Source organism: Colias eurytheme, chromosome 16 (assembly GCF_061535395.1).
Source record: "Colias eurytheme isolate Ceu_HAF_F1 chromosome 16, ilColEury1 Martin Lab GWU primary, whole genome shotgun sequence".
Lineage (NCBI taxonomy): Eukaryota > Metazoa > Arthropoda > Insecta > Lepidoptera > Pieridae > Colias > Colias eurytheme.
The window spans coordinates 6135664-6160372 of NC_142995.1; the positions used below are offsets into that span (position 1 = coordinate 6135664).

The 24709-nt window shown below is 31.9% G+C and overlaps 3 protein-coding genes across 6 annotated transcripts; 2 read left to right on the top strand and 1 right to left on the bottom strand.

The window, feature by feature from the left end:
• Nucleotides 1-1559: 1559 nt before the first annotated feature.
• On the top strand, nt 1560-6382 carry LOC149901851 (uncharacterized). The gene is made up of 5 exons (XM_090111080.1): nt 1560-2357; nt 2446-2740; nt 2822-4393; nt 4482-4598; nt 5121-6382. The coding sequence occupies exons 1-5, from the start codon at nt 2292-2294 to the stop codon at nt 5753-5755; spliced, it is 2685 nt and encodes an 894-aa protein (XP_089967206.1). The 5' UTR covers nt 1560-2291; the 3' UTR covers nt 5756-6382.
• Nucleotides 6383-10089: 3707 nt separating this feature from the next.
• Eb1 (microtubule-associated protein RP/EB family member 1) lies at nt 10090-14969 on the bottom strand. 4 transcript variants are annotated; one of them, XM_090110729.1, is made up of 6 exons: nt 14811-14969; nt 14146-14437; nt 12914-13145; nt 12209-12309; nt 11676-11831; nt 10090-11111 (listed from the first exon to the last, which is right to left on the bottom strand). In XM_090110729.1, the coding sequence occupies exons 2-6, from the start codon at nt 14410-14412 to the stop codon at nt 11043-11045; spliced, it is 825 nt and encodes a 274-aa protein (XP_089966855.1). In that variant the 5' UTR covers nt 14413-14437; nt 14811-14969; the 3' UTR covers nt 10090-11042. The 4 variants fall into 4 exon arrangements, with proteins under 4 accessions (XP_089966855.1, XP_089966859.1, XP_089966857.1 ...); XM_090110733.1 differs by lacking the exon at nt 12914-13145 and adding an exon at nt 13364-13592; XM_090110731.1 differs by lacking the exon at nt 14811-14969 and adding an exon at nt 14522-14697.
• Nucleotides 14970-15398: 429 nt separating this feature from the next.
• On the top strand, nt 15399-23733 carry LOC149901853 (putative peptidoglycan muropeptide transporter SLC46). Its single transcript, XM_090110875.1, has 7 exons — nt 15399-15797; nt 16132-16392; nt 16663-16837; nt 17421-17598; nt 17929-18307; nt 20242-20482; nt 22404-23733. Exons 1-7 carry the CDS (start codon nt 15662-15664, stop codon nt 22465-22467), a joined length of 1434 nt encoding a protein of 477 aa, XP_089967001.1. The 5' UTR covers nt 15399-15661; the 3' UTR covers nt 22468-23733.
• Nucleotides 23734-24709: the final 976 nt, after the last annotated feature.

Consider the following 24709-nt stretch of genomic DNA (forward strand, 5'->3'; position numbering starts at 1 on the left):
TTAATTTTAAAGTTAAATAAATAATATGTTAAAATATAGTTCTTCTTGTAAACTATCGAGTACAGCGTTGGTCAAGCCACATCACTACGATCACGTGGCGGCAGTGAGGTGCGAGAAGGGTGCGCGAGCGAGCCTGCGCGTGTCCGCCTCCCACTTCCCCTTCACCCCCGCGATGCTAGATTTATTTTCATAAAAATAAATACAACAATCGATTTACCCATGAAATGTGATACTGGATTTCAATTTTGTGTTTTTTCTAGTATCGTTCTTGCAAGATCGAACTGCACATTTCACCATGTTTATTCATAAATATATGAAAAAAATCCCTAGAGAAACGCACTTCGATAGCACTCAACCACGACTACGAGCGCTCGCGGTGGGAACGTCGTGTTGTTCAGTTCCCACCTGTGCCTACTGTTCCCACTTCGTTGTTCGCACTATAGATATATTTATTATACTCTACGAAATATATCAGTAAAGATAATATATTCTATGACGTCAAGTCGTAAACTCGTCATTGTCGTTACTTGAATAGGCCAATTTAGTGTCTCCTCTGTGTCTTGAATAGACACAATAGACTACTTCTTCTTCTTCTTTTTTCAAATATGGCATCAAGCATGGCATTAAAAGTATAAACAGACGTTCGAACTGATGTGACCGGACCACCGTACTCGTGCGGTGCGATCGACTCGCCACACGACCGCACCGCACCTAGGGTTGCCAGTATTTGATTTAAGGGTTAACAGCATCAAAAATGCGAGTTTTAGTTATTTTTTACGGGAGACAATTAAAACAGCAATGTTAAATAGAGAAAATTTATTTTTGGCATTTATATTTGCTGTTGGAAGAAACAGCTTTTAATAGCTCTTCATTTTCTAAAGCGACTGTATAAAAATCTTTGCACAATAATTTAAATTTACATTTAATTAATTTGCAGCTTCGCCTTTACAGTTTCAATATGAATATTCAATCGGTTTCGGCTATCCGTCCAGGCATTGCCGCACAAAGAAAATATTCTTTGTTTAAAAAAAAATGGTTGCCTGTAAAGTCGGTTTTACGGGCGAAGATTTTACGTGACAACGTCTTTTTCTCGATCATAGTTGAGTGGGAGAGAGACGCAAGGCATTCGGCGGGCCTCTCTCTCGTTCGGTGACTCATCGTAACGTTACCGAGCGTTACACGTCTTTTTCATAAGTGACTCCCAGTCGCAACCTAATTTAAGATGTTGTTACGTCAAAATTACGATTAAATTTACGATTTTTAAAAAAACATTTAAAATATGTATTGGAATTTTCGCGGCCGACTAAGATAAATAAATTCGTATAAAAAAAAATAGATACACTAGATAATTTATTATGTTACTAATATATGAAGTGATTAAAGGCGCAAATTATCCCTTTTTGAAATTTTCGATATTGTCGATAGAGGCGAAAGTATTGTAATTTTTACTGATTTTCGTTTTTATTTTTTTATATTATATGTATGTGATATTATGTTATGTGTTAGTAGAAGCTCTGTTTAGTACCAAAAGAAACCTTGAACTGAGTTCTACATGTAACAAAAATACCACATTCTAGCCACGAAGTTATTACAAGATATAGATTTTCAAAGAATTCCATTGAAAAGAAGAAAACGAAGAGAAAAGAATGGGCAAAATTATATTTAAAAAACAGGGATTCATTCAGACATATGCAGTCATATCATAAATCTTTGTAGAGTTCTAAAATTTATATTATTAATCTTTTTTCAGTAATAGCCACGTCATCCGACGCCATCGCCATTGATAACGATCGACCGACGTCCGTTTTGTTTGGCGGTAGAACTGTGATTAAAGCTGTAATAAGTATATAGTCTATGACTTAAGCGCTGTCCGGTGCGATCGCCCGTCCACACGCGCGAATTTGGTACGGTCCGCACCAAGTTCGGAAGAAAAAACCATCGGACCGACCGTACCGTCAATAATAATAATTATGTCCGGCGGACCACTGTACACATGATCGAATATGGTCCGGAGCGCACCAAGGTCACGGTGCGGTCCGTACCAAATTCGAACGTCTGTTTATACTTTAAGCATTGACAGCTGTCATAGAATATAATGTTTATGGTACGAATTCCGTTAAGTCTGATTTTGAATGAAAATAGCATGAAAATAGACGCTCTTGTTTTAATTGAAAGTGTTTTAGATGAATAATTTGATGCTAAGGCATTACTTTTGGTTATTTACAAACAGTTTTGTTTTTAGAGTGACCTAGATTTACAGTGACTTGTGTATTAATTATTGACTCCTAAAAATGTCCGACAGCGAAGATGATAATATATTCACAAACAATGTTATTACATTTCAGAATGGAAACACAGTAAGTATTCGTAAATATGAATTATTGTGAAAGTGTCCAGTTATATGTAAATTTTCAAATGTTTTATGTATTTGCATATAATTTTCAGACTATTAGTGCGCGAGGGCCTGGTATAAACAAAAATAATATGACAGGATTAAGTTTTCGGAGTAACGTTTTAACTTCGACGTTAAATATGGGCGGGAATACCCACCGCCACCGTTTTGGCAATCTACAATATGATCAACGAAGTTTGTACGATGGAAGAGGAACTTCACCAATGTCCATGAGAAGCGATTTAGGACCACGAAATTTTCATAACTCATATTATCCACGAGCTATGAGTTCACAGAGGTCACTTATTAATGGAAGAAGTGGATCACCACTTTCCGTTAGAAGTATAGGTAAACACATTATATTCAATATATATTGAACAATTCAATTTATGTACATTTTGTAAAATTTATTCATTTTCATATTTTTAGATTCAACTGCAAGTGTTAGTGCTGTGGATATTGCAAATGCATTTAAATACATGAAATTTAACAACCATGAATTAAGAATTATTAAAGATGCTTACCAAAAATTAATGAGAAATAAAGTAAGGAAAAGAATTGAAAAACGAAGAAATTTGAAATTATTTCTCAGAGGTGTTAGAAGAAAATCTGGATATGATTCAGGAGAACAGGGAGGTGACTCATCACTTAGCAGTGATGACGGTCAATCTGTTAAAACTAGCGTGTCTTTTAGAAATGGATTTCCTTTACAACAATCAAATAAAATTGATGAGTCTTTGCTACGGACATCAATAAAAGATACTGACATGTATAATGATTGTACAGATACTATAAAACAAAACACATTGAGGAATGTCCTTCCTGTTCCTCCAAAACCTATAAATAAAAAGCCAAGTCACATAGAAAATTCTATAGAGATGCAAAAAGAGCTTGATAATCCAAATGGAACTATGACACTGAAAGATAGATTTGCAACAGGATTTCTTTTACCTTCTCAGAGGTTTAATAAATCTAAACCAAATGTTACAATAGACAAATCGAAGAATGGTACTATATTCCCAAAAACAACAAAACAAAGTATGTACAAGCAAACACAAAATATAAATGTGCAATCACATAGTGATGATGAACAAATATTTCCTGAAAAATCTGTTAGGGGGAATGGAAATTCAAATTTAGACTTACAAAGGAAAAGGCTGTTGGATGAGGAAGAAAGTATTTCAGAAAGAAAAAGGAGTAAAATTGATAATAATTTTATACAATCTGGTAAACGAAATGATGACCAGCATTCCGATTTTGATGATAATGATTTTATGTTTAAGAAACCATCAATGCCTGTCCGCAAATCAAATAAGACCCAAAAGCATGATGTTACTGAAATACTTATTTCTAAATCAACACAACCACTTACTCAAAAAATGAACCAAGACTCTGACAGCCATCCCAAAAATTTACAAGATTTAGATTCAGATAATAACAACCAAACAGTAATTTCTCAGCAGCTCTCTCAAAACAGCAGCAATGTTTCAATGAAACCCAGCTTTATAAAACGGAAACTTTTCACACAAAAATTAGATCTCCTTGAGAGTAAAAACCTCAATAGCGATTTAGCTGCACCAAGTCCTCAGACCAAATCAAATGTATGTAAAGAGAAGAATAAAACAAGGAAATTAGTAACATCCCAATCGTGTCTCAGTAGAGATGTTGTTGATGATGAAAATAATGTTTTGGATCTGATACACAAAATTGTACCAGCCGATCAAATGAATTTAACTACTGCAAGTAATAAGAGGACAAATAAAAGTAACAAAGTACCAGATGATAATTGGGATGTGGCCTCTGTTGTGTCTAAATGTAACAGTGCTGATGGTAGCGATACATATACAGATGAAGAAATATTCAATTTACATAATACTATTAAGAAGAAAGGTGATACCGCGAAAAAAGAAGAAAGTAAAGCCATCAAAACTGCAACAAGAGATTGTAAGGTTGTTCTGCAAAAACAGAATACAGAATCCTCATCTACTAATATAACAAGTAGTATGTAATATTGTTTTTGGTTTCAAAGAAATGAAATTAAATCTTAATTGCACATGTATTCATAAAACACTATTAATTTTTATTTCAGCTATAAGTAAAGGGGCAGTGTTGAAAGCAGTTAAATCATTCTGGGATACTGATATGGAGAGTGACATAGAGGGTCCCAGTACACCAGCCTGGAAACAAAAAACTACCATCAATCAAGGTATGATTGCAAATCATTTTATATAATACTAGCGGTCCGCCCCGGCTTCGCCTGTGGTTCATATTTCGCAATAAAAGGTAGCCTATGTCCTTTCTCGGGTGTCAAAATATCTCCATACCAAATTTCATGCAAATTGGTTCAGTAGTTAAGGCGTGATTGAGTAACAGACAGACAGACAGAGTTACTTTCGCATTTATAATATTAGTATGGATATAAAATGGAAACAGGCAATGATGTCTTGTATTAATAATTGAATTTTTATTTAAATGTATAGATTGTTAACATAATGTGAATGAAAATTAATCTAAACAGCACTACAATATTCAAATACCATATTAACAGTGGTGAATTGATAGCAATCCAATATGACCGAGAAATAGATTTCCTGTCTTCTTCAATTAAATATCTTTTTGAAATTTATATAAATTTGTCAGATAAATATCTAATTTACAATGAACATTCAACCCTTTTTTTTCACAATCAACTCACAATGTGATAATAATATAAACATTTTCTTTGCAGTGAAAGAACCATTGAAAGAAACACCCAATGTAACTATCTTGCAACCTGAAAAGAGAAAAGCTAAGGGTAGCATGATAACAGTAAGAGGCTTAAAAAATAAAATAAACAATAAAACAATTCTAAATGAAGTAAAGAAACCTTCAGCTAGCCCCCAAAAAGTAGATGTGCCTAAAGAAATGGAACCTGCGAAACCTAAGGCTGTAACAAATAAAAAGACACCAAGACAAACAAAAAAAGCTGCAACAAAACCCAATGAAGGTGTTCTTAATACAAGATCTAAACGTATCCCGAAGAAGCTTCAAGATTGTTCCTGTTCTGATGATGTATCAAATGACAGTAATACCCAAACGAAAAATAAACAAGAAAATACAGCTAAACCAACAAAGACTGTCAAACCAAAAGTAAACAAAAAAAGCATTCCAAAAGAAACCAAATGTGTGCCAAAAACAACTATACAAACAAGAAGAAGCAAAGAATTACAATCAGTCTTAAATAACACGCATGATTCGGACAGTAGTATTAACATTTCTGGTAGAAGTTTAAGATCAATGAAAAGGCTAGAAAATTCGAAAGAAAATATTGAACCAATAATAATAACGAGAAGTTGGAGTAAAAAAATGTCAGTGAGTTTATAGGAAATATGCAGTGACTCTTAAGCGCGCCACACACGGTGAAGATACTATAATATTTTATCTTAAGATACTGTAATATTTTATATTACAGTATCAAAAGGTATCCGGTATCAGCGTTCTGACCATCATTTTACTTTTCGTCATTGCGTACTAAGACCCCTGTAGAACCGCCATCCTGTTACAATTGACCCGAAATTTTGTGGGTCATTTGTAACAGGATAGCGGTTATAAAATATTACAGTATCTTAAGATAAAATATTATAGTATCTTCACCGTGTGTGACGCTCTTTAAAATAGTGTAAATATGTGACATAGTATTGGTGTGCTTGACCTTCTTTTATATTTAAATAGCATCATGATTTTAGATTAAGAGGCAGGACCGAAATAGAGTTTATTATTTTAATATATATATTACTTTTCAAATTAATTTTGGATATTTCCAGTGAAATACCTAATAAGTAAATTCTTATAGTTATGTATAAATTATATGGGTACATTTAATTTGTTATATGTACAACTTATTCTTTTTAAATAGTAAATTATGTGTTTAGATTTAATTAAACCATTCTTATATAAGTTAATACTGTCACTTTAATTATAATGCAAGTAATTATAAATAATGTTATTGTAATATATTAAATAATTAAAAAGATATTTCTTTTCTTTTATTTATAAACCAAATGGCTAATAACCAAGTCAACTGAAATTTTATCAAAACCGGGCACTTGGAAATTGCAATGAACCACATCTATAAAATATGTATAGCCATTAGAATACTGTCTGTGTACTGCACGTGAAAATATTTTCAAAGACGCGTGGTTTCAATATTTAAGGAGCTTATTTGGAACAGACAAATTTTTTTGTATTTATAGTAGTTATTGATATTGGGAAGTATATTTTAAGTACTTACTCTAAGAATATACATAAATCTATTAAATAAAGTTATTTAAGTACGTATAGGTATACGTAAGTACGTATAGGTATGCACTAACAAGCACATTGATCGAGGTAGGTCTAAGTTTATTAGAAATCATGTGATCGATCGTAAATCGTGCCACTGGTCGACACATTTGACCATTTTTAGTTTTATCGAAGTTCGAACCCAACACTGCCTACGTAATACGTAGGTATATATCTGTATATATCATTATAATCTCGTTTTCCATGAAACGTTTAGAATATAAATTATAAGGTATCCGTTTACCTAAGTAGGTGTAAAAAAACATATACATAATAGGTATTGAATTTACCACCACCGGTAACCGGTTAACCATTTTCTACAGAGAAGAGATAGGTAGAAACTGCAGTTACTCTTTTCACATCATGACAATTTTATAATATTAAGTATTCATGATTTTTCCTTTGTTTGGAGATAGTATTAAATGATACCATAACGAAATCTAACCTGCTTATAATATCATACGGGTACCGTTACATTGCATTTTACGACCAATAGCTACGTTGACCAAGTGGTCCTTAGAGACCATAGGCCTTTGTTGTCAATAGAATAATAACTGGGTAGTCTCAAGGCCTTTCAATTCTGAATATATAGTCTAAATTTCACATGTGAAACTAGTTATCGTGTTTTAAAATCAAGGTTAGGTTAGGACCCCATTTTGGCCATTAAATATCTAAGGCCGGTTACAGAGCTTCACCGACCGTCAGTGCGTAGTGCGTACCATCGGCTCTGACGAGTGACGATACGCAATGAGTTGGCATTGAGTATTGCCCGACCGTCAGTTGGTATCATTCAGTGCTCTGCGTACAGTAAACTGACAAAGTGTGATTAATCCATACTCATATCTGTGCTAATCATAGAAATCTAAATAACAAGACACTAGAAGTCGTAAGCGTGCGTGACCTTGTCGCCACTCAGGTGATTTGCACATCACCAGTGCATTCGTCACTGTTCAGTTGCTCTGGAGACGTATGAGTGTATACATGGTGTGTTTCAGCAATTCCCATTGCGGATATTCTTCCACAAGTTGTAATTATACTTATAAAGGAATAATATTTCATCGGAAAATATTTTTTTTTAGAAATAATGCCGTTTTTCCTTAAAATTATAGAATATTTACAAGTATTACGAGTGTCACCATATGGTTAGGGAGCCAGGTTCAAATTTGGTTAACTATTTCCTCTCGAGAGATAATTCGTCAGACGCATGAGAGTATAGTATTATAAAGCTTCGTGAACGTCAGCTGGCGCTCGGTTGGGGGGGTGAGCGGTTGTAGCCTCCCACGCACATAGGAAAAAAAATACATTCATTCATTCATTTCCTCTCAGCTAAAAATTTGTCAAATTGTAGCTAACCCAATATCTCAACGAAAAAAAATAGTCAGCTGGTTACAACATGGTGTATTATACGTCAGCTGGTGTCTCGAACATGAAAGTTAAATTTAAAGAAAAATTTATTTTCCGTTATTTCCTCTCAAACAAAAATTTACCTGATGATAGCTTATATGTAACTGTGGATAAATATATATGTCAGCTGGCTGTATCTTGGTGGAAAAACCGTCAGCTGATACGGGAGGCTACAACCGCTCTTCCCCCCAACCGAGCTCCAGCTGACGTTCACGAGGCTTTATAATACTATACTTTGATGCATTTTACTAATTACCGCTTGAGAGGAACTTGGTCATAAAATCTGCTGCTGGCTCCCGGACCAATAGTAATCGAAATAACAATGAATGACACAGTCGATCATTCTTATTATCAAGTTTGTTCGTATTGGACCAAAAAGTCTCATATACTTAGGGATGTTATTCTAAAATAAACCGTAAATTCGTGCGTTAGGATACATATTCAAAAGCTTAATTTAATAGATAAGTTAGTTTTCACTAAAATCAAGCTGTCCAATAAAAGGCATAGTTTACTTGTGTGTACTGTTTAGCTTTCGGTTTGAATGTGTTGATTTTGGCGACAGCGGTATTCATACGAATTATGACATTACAGCACTTCTATGTGTCTTGTTATTTAGATTTCTATGGTGCTAATATTATAAAGCTGAAGAGTTTGTTTGTACGCTCTAATCTCAGAAACTACTGGTCCGATTTGAAAAATTATTTCGGTGTTAGATAGCCTATTTATCGAGGAAGGCTATAGGCTATAATATATCACGCTAAAACCAACAGGAGCGGAGCCACGCGGGTGAAACCGCGAAGCGCAGCTAGTTAAAAATAACGTAGAATAAATAAATGAAACAAATTATATTAAATGAAGTTATTTTATTTATAAGATTTTTACAATTTAAAATCCAGTGGCTTAATATCTGCAGTAAGGCAATTTGCATATTACGTTGTATATAAATTAATCTATTCAGTTTATTCAGCGAATACGTTTTCGCCGACATGTCGTTAGTATGTATCTAATAGTTTCCATAGCTAAGAAACTAACTTAAAATGTAGTGTCCTGTTTATTAAATAAAGTATTACTATTGTTAGTCTAAGTGCAAATAAAATGTAAAGTCTCACAATTGATTATCCTATGTGTGGTCACATAATAAGGCCCTACATAACGTTATTGTTCAACGCTCTCCTCGATATTTATTTCATAATTTCAAAATTAATACTCATTCCGAACGTTTATCTTGATCGTCGTTTACACAAGAAATCAGATCTAGATAAATCACTTTTTTTTAAATAATACAACTTATGTCAAGATGTGTATGGGTTTAAGCATACCATTACTTATAAAACTTTTCGGTTTATCGATAGATTCAATTGGAAACATAAACATAGAAATTAGTTTTTTGTTTAATAATAATTAATTATATAAAGTTATAAAAGCAATAATTTATTTAGTAAAAACAAATAATCAAAAAGACGCGCCCAAATCCCATACACATAATGTCAAACAAATTATTATTAGTCAGTTCAATAAAGAAACGAATCTTCAATGGCGGCCAAAGCTGACTTTGACAGATGGTAGGATCAGCAAAAAAGAAAATAAAAATAACGTAAATTGATAATTATTTTATTAATTATTTCAAATTGTATGTTGGCAAACTTTTTTGTTATTGTATTTGTGTATTTATATGAATTATCATATTTACGTATACAGAATGTAATAAAATCCCCATAATACTTGTAATATGCCCATAAAACTGAACAACTTTTCCCAAAGAACATATTTTGTCAAATTCCAATAAAACATTATTTACTTTCGCAAATGCATAATTGTCATTGTAAATTTATGATAAAAACTATTATAGGGAAAATCAAATACATTTTAGTGATTTTATTTTTCCATTTTTTTTTTGCATACCGTACGCCCGTGTGTGAGCGAGAGGGAATGATAAGCGCCGCCATTGAAGATTCGTTTCTTTAAAGAACTGATTAATACCAAAATTTCACCGAAATTTACTTCAAAAAATTAAAATTATTACTTGTGGACCAATAATTCGTCAGCCAAACTGATCTTATAACAATTAACATTAAATCTCTTCCATATCATAACAACCTATTAAATGCACGTTTAAACAGCCACCAGTGGCCCAAAAATGATGACCAATCAAGACATTACATAGAACACTCGTTTTGCACCATTGCACATAACAACCATCTAAGTCCAAACATATTACGAGAAAAGGCGAATGGTAAAACATACGGGATTAAAAGAAATCAGTCGAGAAATTATGCTCCGATATGATATATGTTCCGCACTTAAGTATGACACAGCCACATATTATACATTTATAAATATTTCATAATGAATTTATACATATAATTATTGTAGGTAGAGATTTGTGTAAGTATTAAATATAATTTAGGAACTTCTCGCAAGCCATTTTCGGGCCACTGTCTTCCTATACATATTTACTTTAAATAACATTATATAATTAGTTCCCTCGCACAAGATATGAACAGATCTACATTTGTTTTCACTTATAACTTTTCAAGAAATTGGATATTTCTCATCTTTATTAGTTGTATAACTCAATACACAATTACACATTAGGTTCATCAATTACAAGATTCAGAGACACAATCCCTTATCAAAAAGTTATAAATCTGTCATCAAAAACTACATTTTACGTGCAATATTCTAAAAACGATTCACATTTATCGAGCTCTACACATCTATGTCGCTGAAAAGTATTAGAATTACACAATTGAGTACATGATCAATATTGCTATGAAATATATTTAGTATGTCACGATCCATGTGCGAAGGGCCTTAGTGTTTAAAATAGAATGGCTGTGAAATACCAAGCACTTGATGCTGTCGATGATTGAAGCGATATAATTTCGAGATAATATACAAAGAGCACTATGATACGCGTCACGTCTCAATACTCGTCCTCCTCCGGGGGGTGGGGGTTGTCGCCGTCCACGTCCTCTGGGGGCGCGAATCCGTCCTATCAAATGTTTTATTATTTATTAGTAAGTTTATTTAAACACATTACTAATACGGCAATAAAGTAATTTACGGGTTGCACTCCGGGAGTGCCGGCAGAAGTGAAAACTTGATTATTAACGTTGAGCATGTTTGATATCCATCCGTCTTACGCTTTTTCGACCAGGTCACGTGTCCTGACGCGAGTTTAAGATTTTATACCCATTACAGAAAAAGTGCTCAACGCCGCTAAATAAGTTTTCACTTCAACAATGCATCCATACATATTTGAGAAAATCATGGGGCACAATTTATTTATATAAAAAAAATATTGTAATACCCAGTATGGGTTGAGTGGTTATGATAATATGAGAACACAATCTAGTAAAATAATTTAATATCTCGAATTTGTGTCACAAGATAAACTTTTTCATCATTCCTGAGATATTATGATGATTGATGACTAACACAATAAAGAGTGTAGTAATCTGTCTTTTTGAACACCATGTTACTAACAGCTGATTTATATACAAAGAAATATAGATAAACTTTTATAAAATTATTTTTATGACTAGTTATTACATACCTCAGTTGCATATAAGATATCCAAAATCTTTTGGATGATCGGACCATTGTGTTGTTCTTCCATTTCCTGGCAGATAACCTCTATGTCCCGCAATTTACCAAAATAGAAATCTCGCTCTTTCTCGAGTCCTTCGACGGTTGCTTTCAATTCATTAATCTGAGAAGAAATATCATCAATATAATATCATTCCATAGTCTACACATTATTTTTTTTAATTTTGTAAGGAAAATTTACTGAAAAGTATTTTGCTTATCAATACTTTCTACAAAAGTAAACAGAAACCATTAAAAATATTGATTTTGTTTCATTTTATTTATTTATGATAAGGTACCTTACAGCTAGTGATACAATTTTTGAGATGAATAAATACTAAGCTACGCCAATTAAAAGGTACACCAATAGGTAGTAAAAATAATATACGTATGTGAAGATGTGTGTTTTTATTTCAAGATATTTCCTAAAGATAAGTACTAAGTATAATCCATATATCAAGATTATAACATGACATAATAACACAGCAATGTATGTCTTACCTGAAGGTTAAGCTCTTCAATAATCTTGGAATCTCCTTTCGCATTTTGATTCAATCTTAAATTAACTGGTGGAGATCTAACTGTGCTGTTAGCTTTCCCAACTGTCAAAAATATTATACCATTTTAATAAAAGTTGAAGCTTATGTATAAAATAAATAAATTGTTAAATATTTCATTAATTAAATACACAAAATTTTCCATGTTATTACTGTATTTAGAAGTTAATCCAATATTATTTTACATGCTAAGTTATTAATACAAAAAATATTCTAACATTAGCATATATTATAAAACATTTTATATGTATCAATGAAAATATAATTGCCAATTAATATAGAAGCTTGTTAGTTTTGCACTATTTTTTAATATAAAAAGCATAATACTTTATACTAACATACTATAATTATCATAATCATTATAAATACATACATCTATTAACTTATAACACTATAAAAATGATGTAAAATGAATGATGTGAGTACGAGAAAATGTTACTTTTAATGTTAGGATCGGGATTCGGACAATGTCGATATAAGATGGATGTACACAAATTACTCAAATAATATGTTCATAATGAAGACATACTTCGACACCCAATACAAAATCAAGCAATGGTTCTTTTATACATAAATAATAATAACCAATAAATACATAAACTCGATAGCAACACTGTAAAACTGAAAGTAATAAAGAAAAGAAATGTACTGGTTTGGGGTCTAGCGGCGACTTTAGCGACGGGCGCGGCGGGTTTCCTAACGGCGGGCGCTGCGCGGGGCACGCCGGCCGCCGAGCCGTGGCCCATGGGCAGGCCCTCGCGCTGCGCCATCGCGTCATACGGCACGCCGCTGTAGTTCGCGTCATAAAACTTCTTGAACCATTGCAAGAACTCAAAGTTATCTTGGAACCGACCCTTCACCAGTCTGTCAATAGGTACTATCTACAAAAAAATGGAAAGTAAAATAAAAGGTATCGACATCGACGGTGCCCGCCGGCCGTGGAATGAGTGGGGGATATGACGTGATGTGGCGTTATTGACCACCGACGTTTACGAGGAAAACGAGCACAAAACAATGATAACGACTCGCAGTGTAAATATAAGTGGTCAATAAACTTGAGTCATAGTGATAAATTGAGAATGTTGTTGGGGATGCATACTGCCGGAATGGTGTAGGGGAGCGGCCCGGCGAGCTCGCGGCGGGGGCGCAGCGCTACACAGCGGTACGCCACTGTCGCAGGCTCCTGATCCAATTGTAATGCCGCCTCGGGCCTCGAATGCATCATATTCCCTTCCATCATAATTAGCATCAAAAAACTTTTTAAACCACTGTAAAAACTCAAAATTGTCTTGAAACCTCCCCTTTATCAGCTTGTCCACAGGTATTACCTATAAAATTTGATGTATTTGGAAATCTTAATATCCTAGAACTCCTCATAAGAAATATAAAGTGACCCAGTTTGAAGCATTAAGGTCATTAAGTTATAAATGCATTTATTACAACTTGAAACGAAATTCATCATTATTGGATTTAATACATTTCACACAACAAAATTTTCAATCCAGACTAATTCCAGAAAGATTCTTCATTGTTGTTATCATTTAATTATAATTAAAAAATAATAATTAATTAAAAGCATTGGAACCCAATTCAAAGTCACCAGTTTGTAGTTTGATTTATGACTCATTCAATCTATATCAATCATTATTTCAAAGAAATGAACTTATGAAGCATGGAATACTAATCTATAAGATATTTTTATTTTTTATCAGCCAGAAATTTTCTTCACAACAAATTTATTATAAAATGAAAATAAAAAAATGGAATTAAACAATGATTAACCTTTTAATACAAAGATTAGAAAATAAACTCTCTGTACATTACATAGCAACAATTATTGGACTTTGTTTACTCGTACTATATTTGATTATAAATCCTTACCTTGTCCACGGACATTTTTTTAAATGCAGCCTGTAAAATTTTGAAGTTCTGTATATATTCATGTTCCAGGTTTGTCTTAAATTTGATACGCTTCATTGGTACACTACCAGGGAACAACATGTCCATAAATTGACAATATGCAGCTCCTGTACATAATTCTTCAATTTTGGCAAAATTTGATTGTAGTGCATCGTTCACCCACGCTAACATATCATGTCGTGATAGATTTTCCGAAGTGACATTGGTAGAGTACACATTCACTGCCATCGTGAGTTATATGTTATTTTCTTGTCTAAAATAACAATAAAGCCATATAAATTCAGCGTCAATGGTATAAAAAACAATATCTTTACGAGACCGGCTAATAGTTACCCACAAAAAGAAAGTCAATCTAAAAATAGGTCGTCAGATATATCTCAACAAGCTTTTATTTAAAAGGATCTCAATATAAATAAATTAAGTAAGTGTTTAAGAAAGTTTTTACTTCTTTATCGTACGAATTAAGATATACGATGCATATTTTTCAGAATTGGCATCATTTTATCTTACGGCGGATGTAAATTGTAATGTGACAGGAGACGACTCATCAAAATTATATTCTGTTGAAACTTAGACTAGTAGACTGTTTAAAACTTGAATTTTTAAAAATAATATAGGACTCTTACCTGTATTTGATAATTTCCTAATTTCTTGTATATTTAATTATCATCAATAATTTGAGCAATGCGTGGAAAACGTTATTTTTTGTTCAATGTTTAACCAAAAAGCTCACCGACACCGTCCTCTTCGCGATTTACCAATTACAAATCACCATAGACAATTTGAATTTTCAAAAAATTTCTAGGCGTAGGCATTGCTATAAAGGTGAGAACACATAAAAACGCAATCATTTTAACATTTACATAGTTCTATTTAACTCATTTAAATATCATAATAATTGATATTTTTACGAGAGTCGAGAACGCTTTATTGTTTATTTTTGGGTGATCGGAGCACTTGCAACCATAATGATTGAGAAGTTTCACACAACTACGTAAAAGTTAACACAATGTTGAAAAATGCATGAAAATAATATTACTTCTATTAATTTAGTATAAAATAATATTTGTTTTTTATTATAATTCTACAAATTTGCGCTACCCAATAGTTTTTGTTTCTTAAAAAAATTATATTTAAGAACGAAGCCCAGAACGTCAAAATCTCAGTAGATTCAGTACTGACAGATGACTGAATTTTACCCAGACATTAGAAAATGTCAGGTAAACAACAACAACAATGACGGAAAATTGCTATCGCACATTGAAATGCGTGATTGTAGTTCGCAGACCGAACATAGTAAATAGTGCCGCGCCAAATGTAAATTATTTAGATTCGTGTTTAATATATTATGTGCCTAATTATAAAATTGTGATCCTTAACCACACCAGTGCTCTCAATGTTATTACAAATTCATCTAATAATTCTAAATTATTAGAATATTTTCTATTTGTAATACTTATCACTTAAATTTTCTAAAATGACCCAAGAGAATGAATGTATTTCGGAATCAAATCCGAATATTAATAATGATTCAAATGTAGTTACTACCAGACCATACAGGGTCACAATGGAATTTCCATTATTTTTTACGATTCTATCAGTATCGCTCTCAGGTAAGTTTTTTTTGTTTTATCTTTGTTTACATACCTAATCTTTGTCTTTAAATACTTTAAACTTAAAATAAATTATCGCATTATAATTTATATTATATCACTAATTATCTTTTAAACATATCCATTTAATTCTTGATTTATTAGGCTTGCGTTTTATTACTGAATTAAATAGAACAAACATAATTTTACAATAAAAAAAAACATATTCTGGTGTTTCCCAGAATATTTGTAGTTCTGATGTGAATTATTAAATATTTTGACAATTAGCTTCCCAGAGCAAAATTCATTCAAAAAATTTAAAATGTTTTTCATCGGAATTAAATCTATTTTGTAGGTGCAGCAATAAGTAATATTCTTCTGTACCGTACATGTGTTCATTCATTGAACCATACAAAGGAAGAGTGTCAGGTATTTTTGTCACCTGCAAGGAATAATGGATCCCAGGAATTAGAGGAGCAGGTGCAAAAGTATGCAGCATTTGTGGCCACAGTTAGGACAATACTTGAATCGTTGGCTCCTGCAGTACTCTCTTTGTTTCTTGGTGTTTGGTCTGATAAACATGGACGCAAGCCTCTCATTGTGTGGCCTTTATTTGGTAAGAATGAAAATATTCTAATCGATGCCATTATGTATATTTTATAGATCAACAGTTGAATTATCAGGCTTTTGTTGTATTAATACAATTTTACAAGTGCTTTTCATAAGTGATTAGATTATATTATTACCTATACACATTAATATCATGTGACTAACATTTATTTTATGACATTCAATACAAATAACACAGATAAAGTCTATTTTTATACTTGCTAATTTATACAACAGTCAAGCTAAATAAAATATAATGTTTTTGGATGATTTTTAGGATTGTCAATAAGTGGAGGCCTTACCGTTATTTATAGTATGATGGATAACTTAGGACCCTGGTGGTTTATATTGACAGTCTTACCAATGTCAATAGCAGGAGGCTTCACAGCATTATTCACTGGTGCATTTTGTTACTTAAGCGACATAACAACGAAAGAAACACGATCTCTACGGTAATTTAAAAAAAAAATCCATAACACGAATTGAACTAAAAAACAAATATAGCGAATAAAGATTGTATCAATTTATTCATTTATTAAAAAAAATTGTTTGCCAGTAAAACAATGAAAAGGACATGCTTGTAATGATAATAGTAAAATTACCATAAAATTTATACAAAAGTAATTTATTTGTCATCATGAATAATATTAAGATATTATTCTTTGTTCTCCCTTGTACTTTAATGTAAATTTATAAGGTCAAGGTTTTTGTTTTTCAATGAATTTTAATTAAATGCAATAAAGAGGTATCATTTTGTAGGGTCACAATTATTTCAATTCGATAGGTATCTTAAAAACAAATACTTTATGTATATTTCAATACTACAGTGACATAAAATATTCAAGTTTATATATATTCCTCATCACAATTTAATCTAAAAACATTAAGATTGGAAAATATAAACATCAGTAGATCATACCAAACGCCTTGAATGTTTACAAGTCCAAAATACTATAAAAATGCTGAATCATTGCATGCAATCCTTATTTAAAGCAGATATGTGTTTTCAGTTATAATATTTTATATGTTTTTTAGGATGACAATAGTAGAGGCATCTTTATCAGTTGGCAGTGTTATAGGCTCCCTCGCAAGTTCTTATTTACTGAGAGTGGTTGGGAATGTCTATCTATTGTTGATAACCGCATCACTATGCGTAATCGCATATGTTTTCACGAATTGCTGTTTAGAGGAGTCTTTACCTACTGTTACGAAGGTAATTACTAATTTATAACACAGAAATATATATAAACCCTAAAAATAAAGGTAGTACGTTTTTTTAGAAGCTTTTTTAATTTATCATCTTACATGAAAAGTACATATTTATCCCATTATGTTCCCACTGCTGAAACACGGGCCTCTCGGGAACAGGCCGTAATCCACCACACTGGCCAAGTACGGGTTGGCAGTTGACACATATCGTCGAACTGTCGATTCTTCAACATGTCGGTTTCCCTACGATATTTTCCTTCACCCACCCACTTAATAATAAAGTCATGTTGTAGACATAAATTAACAACATTACTGAAATATTGATTGTTTTCAGGGTGGCATAAAATCGGTATTGGACTTCAAACTCATAAAGGAAATGATCGCTGAATGTTTCAAAAGGCGTCCAAATTATGGAAGAGCTCAAATACTATTGCTCACAGTGGCTAACAGTTTATCAATATTCATAATGTATGGGACGTTGAGTTTAGGGTACATGTATACTAGGAAGCAATTACATTGGGCCATACAGCAGTATACAGTGTATTCAGCTGCTCATACTACGATAGCTTTCTTCGGTTCATTCATTGGTGTAATGCTGGTTCAGAGAATATTCAAAGTATCGGATTTGGTGCTATCCATAATCGCCTTTTTGTCGTCTGGCGTCGAATATGCGATCAAGGCGTTCGCTGTCACATCCTGGCATATGTATTTGGGTAAGAAATTTTACTTATAACCGGTATTATTATCCTTAAAATTAGCATATTGTGAACGGGTTTCATTAAATTTTGCTAATGAAGTCAGCTTATTATCTCAAACATGTTATGCTGTGATGTTATGCTTTGAATATCGACTGATCATTCACTTTTACTGGATAATTTTACAAATTGTTTGCTCTCCAAAAACACGTTGCTGCAGTAGAAGTAAAAGTTTTAAATAATATAATCAGTTGCACATATAAACCAATTGTGAAACCAAGGGCTGGAAACTTGAATGTTTCTCAACTAGTTCTATGATTCTGTAGAAAGGTGTTTCTAAAATTCCAGCGGTAGATTTGCAATACCTATGCCCTACTCACTTCTATAAATAGTAAATACTCTAAGACCCTAGTAAATGCAGGAGTAGAAATAAAAAGTTTTATCTTAATTTTAAAACATGAAGAAAATTGATAATTTCCGTATAAATTATGGGATTATAGTAATTATAGGATGTCCTTTTCAAGTATAAAATCGAGCTTCTTGAATCGCGTGATTTTATTATTCTTTATTCTAAAAAATAAATTAAAAATTTAAGTCATAATATTATGTACCTATCCCATAAATATTGCTTTTTGACATTGACCACGAAATTTTGAAAGTCAAAAACGGTTTCGTAAATGAATACGATACCGCTCTAAAAACTAATTGTTGAAGCCCTTTTATAATATAAACCTGTTTAACCGGTTTCATTATTTGAAATGTAGTAAATAAAATAATCCTTGAACCAAGTCAACTTCCGTAAAATGCACTTATTTAAAGATGCTTGCGGGTGTGCCGTGTATTGCTATAAATATCTTGAAAAGTCGAGCTAAAAATATCTAGAAGTTACATGTGGTTAAATAACAATTGTCTTTATGTTTTAATCCGATCTCTTTTGACGGAGAACTAAGTCCAGTGAAGTACCTACGTATTTTATGACGTTAGAGTTTTAATTCCTTTGAAATCTTGTCTAATGCTTGTAAACTTGTAAACTTGTAAATTTCTATAATGTAAAAGACAAACATTTCACCTGCATTAGAAATAGAGATATTTTTATAACTCATTGGAGTTTACTTTCATAAAATCGTTTTTCGTAAATAACAAAGGATGGAATGATAAGAACATAAGTAGATAATTAGGAATTGATAAATGAAACAAAAAGATAATTTATTAATAATCTCTTGTTCATGTTTCAACGAGGTTACCTACTTAAAGATTTTATTTTCTTTTTAACATTTTATTTATTACATCGACAAGATTGAATTTAAGGCAAATGCATATAAATTTTCAAAAATTAAATGTCATGGACTCATGTGTATTCAGTATTGGGTACCGCTTTTTGTATCTGCAATCCACCTGTTACTTCTGATATTATATTGTGTTTATAAATAAACTAAAGTTCAATTTGAACACGTGAAATCAAAACGAAAAAGTAGTACATTTTGTTATATAGTAAAACAAGTTGTAGTAAAAGAAGTCAAGGTCTTCCTCGCTAACAAATTGGCTTTCCGCCGTGGGAGCGTATTACTTTACAGGAAGGATCAAAGTCATGAACACATCGCCATATATTATGTTTGTGTAGATGCCGTTTAGCGTGACACTTTTACTTTATACTAGCTTTCTGCCGTTGGCTTTGCCTGCGTGGACAACGAAAATGCCGATGAGGATTAGATTTTTCAGACTATTTCTAGACAGAAAAATCATCATTCATATCATATGAAAATCTCGCTTGTGTTATAAAATAAACACAAACAAACTTTCGCATTTAAAATATAATGTAAGGATTGAGCGTTATAGGGATTTGTTTTTATTAATCACTAATCAGGAATGATACATAATATTGCCAAAAATTAATTTACTGTTCAACTATGTGCCTGCAATAAACAAACAACTAAGACATTAATTTGTTTCAGCTTCGGGTATATCCCTATTCAGAGACCTATCTTCGCCGCTAATTCGGTCTCTGATAACCAAGATCCTGCCGCCACAAGATATAGCCAAAGTGTTTGCTCTGATGTGCGCTATAGAAGGAATAGCGCCTTTGATCTCGCCTGTTATATATAATTCTCTATACGCCTACACAATATCTACGTTCCCTGGAGCTTTCTATTTACTTTGCGTTGGGATTACAGGGATATGTGTGACGTTCCTCGGGTAAGTTTTTTTTTTATAAATTCTAATTTGCTTAAATTAATTATTAACTATATACTTTTTCTGTAGTGTATGAAGTATTCACCTGTTAAACAGATGTGAAACATGGAAAAGTTTTGAGTGATCCTCGTACCATTATTTATGTCTTTAATATATTTCTAACGTGGAAAAATGACAGCGCGGTCGTCTATCGCTTTCACTTTCCCACCCTGGAAATATTACTGCTATAAGAAATCATGGTATCATAAGAGTAGAATTATTATTGAAATTATTTAGAAAATGATTTTTTTTCCGATACAAAGAAGTTCTTTCGATTGTAGAGTTATTTTTGGATTTCACAAAACCTTGCCAAATGACAAAGTGCGAACATTGACTTTTCTATAAATAACGGCAAAATGCAATAAGGATGCAAAAAAGATATATGTAATTATGCAGTTTCAGTTTTTAATATCTTTATGTACATGTCCAATGTCCATGGAACAATAATAAAGAGGTACCTAAATTAGCTACCTACTTCCGTACTTTTTCGGACTGAATTTAATAGGTAATAAAAAAATGGTATCTTTTTTTAACAAGGTATATCTACCTACATAGTACATAGTGTCAATTTGTTTAATCGCTATTATTTATATCTCAGACTTTCACTAATTCACAAATTTATGTTTTGTCATGTTGATATTTGAGCTTCTTATTAGAGGGGAATATCTCCTATTATGAAGATATATGATACCTAGATGATGTATCGGTCTACTATGAAAGATAAAAAGTTTTTTGATATGAGATTTACGAGATGTAAGTACACTAATTGCGTATTCATAAACTTATGCGAAACAAAAATATTGAACTCTTTCGGTATTATCAATAAAAAATAAGTCTCATCTATTTTTACCTGCTATCTGTTTTGCCAATAAACAATACAACTGCGCCAACGCGTACTCGTTCAACATTCCTTACAATCAGGGTTGCCTGGAAGAGATTGCTCTTGAGCAATAAGGCCGCCTTTTCGTGCATATGCGCCCGTGTCTTATTATTGTATAAAATTATAGTCTAAGTTTGTTTGCCCTGGTATGTATGTACAATAAAGCATAAATAAATAAATAAATACACAACAAGACTTGTCCACGATTCATTTCAAAATTAGGTTTACAGATTTATTATCTACAATACAAAATACATCGTTATTGTATACATAATGCAACTGCATATTGCCTATAGATAGATAAAATGTCGTAATTATAGTACGGATGGAAATAAAACTATAAAGTGTAGTATGTATGTATAATGTAGATTGTAGGCATGTTATTAACCAGATCTTATCATGACAATTATACTGCAAATGAACATAAAAGAGATTGAATCGGTTTATAATACAGAGAGACATGAAAATTGTTTATATAAACGCAACCAATTTAGTACCTACCACAATTTAATAGCATAAAAATAGTAAATACAAATTGGAGAAAAAAAATCTGCTCATTATTTGGGTTGTCTATCACTGATAGTAGGTATATATGAGTCATTTATCTTCTCATGAGCTAAACTATAAAATCACGAGACACATAATATCCAACAAGTAACAAGACAACCTTGGCTCTTAGACTGAACATTTTTCAGATAGGTGGTATTGACCTTGACACCGCAAATTAGACTATATATAGAAGAAATCAGCATTGCTAATTGAATGATATAATATTTATTGATTAATGCTATAAGAAAACAGTAGGTTCGTTTGTTTCATTGCATTCACAGGATGAAACATTTCATTTTTGTATGCGTTCCGAAACAATAATTGATAACCAAAATCTTGGGAAAATCCAAGGAAAATCTGAACCTGTTTTAAAATCCACGAGTTATGCACTGCCAATGAAATTTGAAAATTTTATGTTAAGTATATATAACTAATTTATAAATTATTTATTTACAGGTTTGTGCAATACTTCAGGTGGAAGACGAGCACTGTGGCGTATCAGAATTTGACGAGTGAGTGAGGAATTTTGTCGCCAAGCTATTCTCATTCGCGATATTAAAGTACATATCATATAATCTTGGCATTTTCGTGATACATAATAATTATCATTATTTTTGTATACAATGATCTTATATTACACTGAAAGTAAAAACATTGTGAATGTGATGACTTGTGAATTTGTCATGTAGGTTAACCATAATTAAATGTATATTTTTTTAACTACAGTTACCCCTAAACCAGTGTCACAAATTATAATTTTTATTGTTATGTAACGATCTCTGAGTTTATAATTTACTTCTTGCCAACTTTAAGTTGCATTGATTAATTACTTTTAAGAAAAATACTTTATTTTTTGTTTAATGCAATCATTATTGTTTATTTTCTGTGATATAGGAAAAGTTAAACTTGTCTGAAAATATAACTTTTGTGCGTAGCAAAGTACTGCTTAACTAATAAGACTAAAACCTTGAATGAAAATTAATTTCCATTCATGTAAGGATAGTAAAATGACGTATACCGTAGTACCTACTATTTAAAAGGTTTCACTACGACTTTCTAGCTCATGCTCAATAAACTTGACCTGCAGAATGACGTAGCTATGACATCACAAAATATTACTTGTAAAGATACTTATTGTAAATGAATTTTAAATTCATGAATTTTTATTTCTAATGTATGTACTTACCTATATTATTATCACATTTTGTTAGTCTTATACCCCTACAATATAAAATATGTTTTTTTAATGATTAACTCAATCTAGGTATCTACCGTAGAATATTTTTGATATGTATATTTAGCTATATGTAATTAATTGTAGACCTGAGGGTGAATGACTGATAAACCTATTGTCTTTGTATTATTAATAAACCAGTGCTAATTCTATAAACCAGTCACGAAGGAATACTTTTAAAGATTTATCTAGACCAAAAATGAATTATGATTTATTTAGTATCTTGTAATAGGACAATAAAATGAAAGAAAATAAAACCTTGTTTGCGTTTTCTATGTAGAAAAATAAATGTTTTTTTTTAATGTCTAGGAACAGAATATTATGTAGATACTTCAGTTTTTTCATTTGCCGCCTCATTGTTGATATAGAAAATAATAACATAGGTAAGTTCTTACACATCGCCAACATGAATGGACGCCTTATTAGTGAAAATAAGGTACTTTTATATTTTTAGAAACTAACATAATAATGGTGCTTTTTTATGTAATTTTTTTACTCAATCATTTTGTGATACGTAATTATAAGTTTATACACAATAAAATATGAAAACAATATGCTTGGTTTTATTTTTATAGTCTGATTAAATTGTTATCTACACCACAGATAATTAAATATAACATATAAGTATCTATAGTCTATACTAGCACATACTAGTATCAACACTTCTGTATTTTAGTTAATTATTTTTGGAGGATATCTCTAGTCTATGCCTATCTAAAAAAAAGAGCGTGTGTGAGGAGCTCACGTGACAGAAGTGAAACTTCTTGACAAGATTCAAAGATACTAATATCGTCACCTTACTCCATGACGTGACGATATATTTTGTGATTGAATTTTACCCTCAACGGGCTAAAGAAGTTTCACTTCAAAAACGTGACCTACTTGCAATTCATGTTTTTTTTATGAATAAATTTGTTAATCGTTTTAATATGAAATATTTGCAAATATTTAAACAGTTTGTATTACCGACTGTAAATATTATTAATACTTAGTGTTAACATTTCATATAGACAAAAATATTAAAAGGACGTGGCAAGGCATGAGCAAGGGAGGTATTTTAATTGATCACGATTAACGTTAAAAATATTTTCATTGAAGACATTTTAATAAAAAGAAAAACCAATAACTTGACCAATAAGCTAATACAAACCCGTGCTCTACTTGTGCTCTAGCATCCGCCCACGCCCCACAGACGCATTAGTATTAATATGATTAATACCATGCGTAATCTTAGTTAGTATAATATTATGTAGCTAAGCTACCCTGCGTGCCCATGTAATACTTACATCATTTAAAAGTTAAATTAATTACAAGCATCCGTAGTTATGACGTCTAGTCGGCTTGAACATATTTTGCGTTATTATTCTAAGCATACAATATTGTATGACGTGTATGTATTATATTCTCCTACTCAATTCTTGTTCTATAACTGGTTTTGCTAGCGTTTCGACTTGTTAACAATCCATTAAGGTTCAGGTAACTGTGCCTAACACCAAACGATTTTTTTTTGTGTGGTGTTTCTCCAATG

Coding starts and splice junctions, on each gene's coding strand:
- LOC149901851 (XM_090111080.1), top strand. CDS start 2,292: ATGTCCGACAGCGAAGATGATAATATATTCACAAACAATGTTATTACA. Junction 4,394..4,481: donor ATCTACTAATATAACAAGTA/GTATGTAATATT, acceptor TTTTTATTTCAG/CTATAAGTAAAGGGGCAGTG. Junction 4,599..5,120: donor AAAAACTACCATCAATCAAG/GTATGATTGCAA, acceptor TTTTCTTTGCAG/TGAAAGAACCATTGAAAGAA.
- Eb1 (XM_090110729.1), bottom strand. CDS start 14,412: ATGGCAGTGAATGTGTACTCTACCAATGTCACTTCGGAAAATCTATCA. Junction 13,146..14,145: donor AAAAAATGTCCGTGGACAAG/GTAAGGATTTAT, acceptor ATTTTTTTGTAG/ATAGTACCTATTGACAGACT. Junction 12,310..12,913: donor CGCCGCTAGACCCCAAACCA/GTACATTTCTTT, acceptor TATTTTTGACAG/TTGGGAAAGCTAACAGCACA.
- LOC149901853 (XM_090110875.1), top strand. CDS start 15,662: ATGACCCAAGAGAATGAATGTATTTCGGAATCAAATCCGAATATTAAT. Junction 16,393..16,662: donor CATTGTGTGGCCTTTATTTG/GTAAGAATGAAA, acceptor GATGATTTTTAG/GATTGTCAATAAGTGGAGGC. Junction 16,838..17,420: donor AAAGAAACACGATCTCTACG/GTAATTTAAAAA, acceptor TATGTTTTTTAG/GATGACAATAGTAGAGGCAT.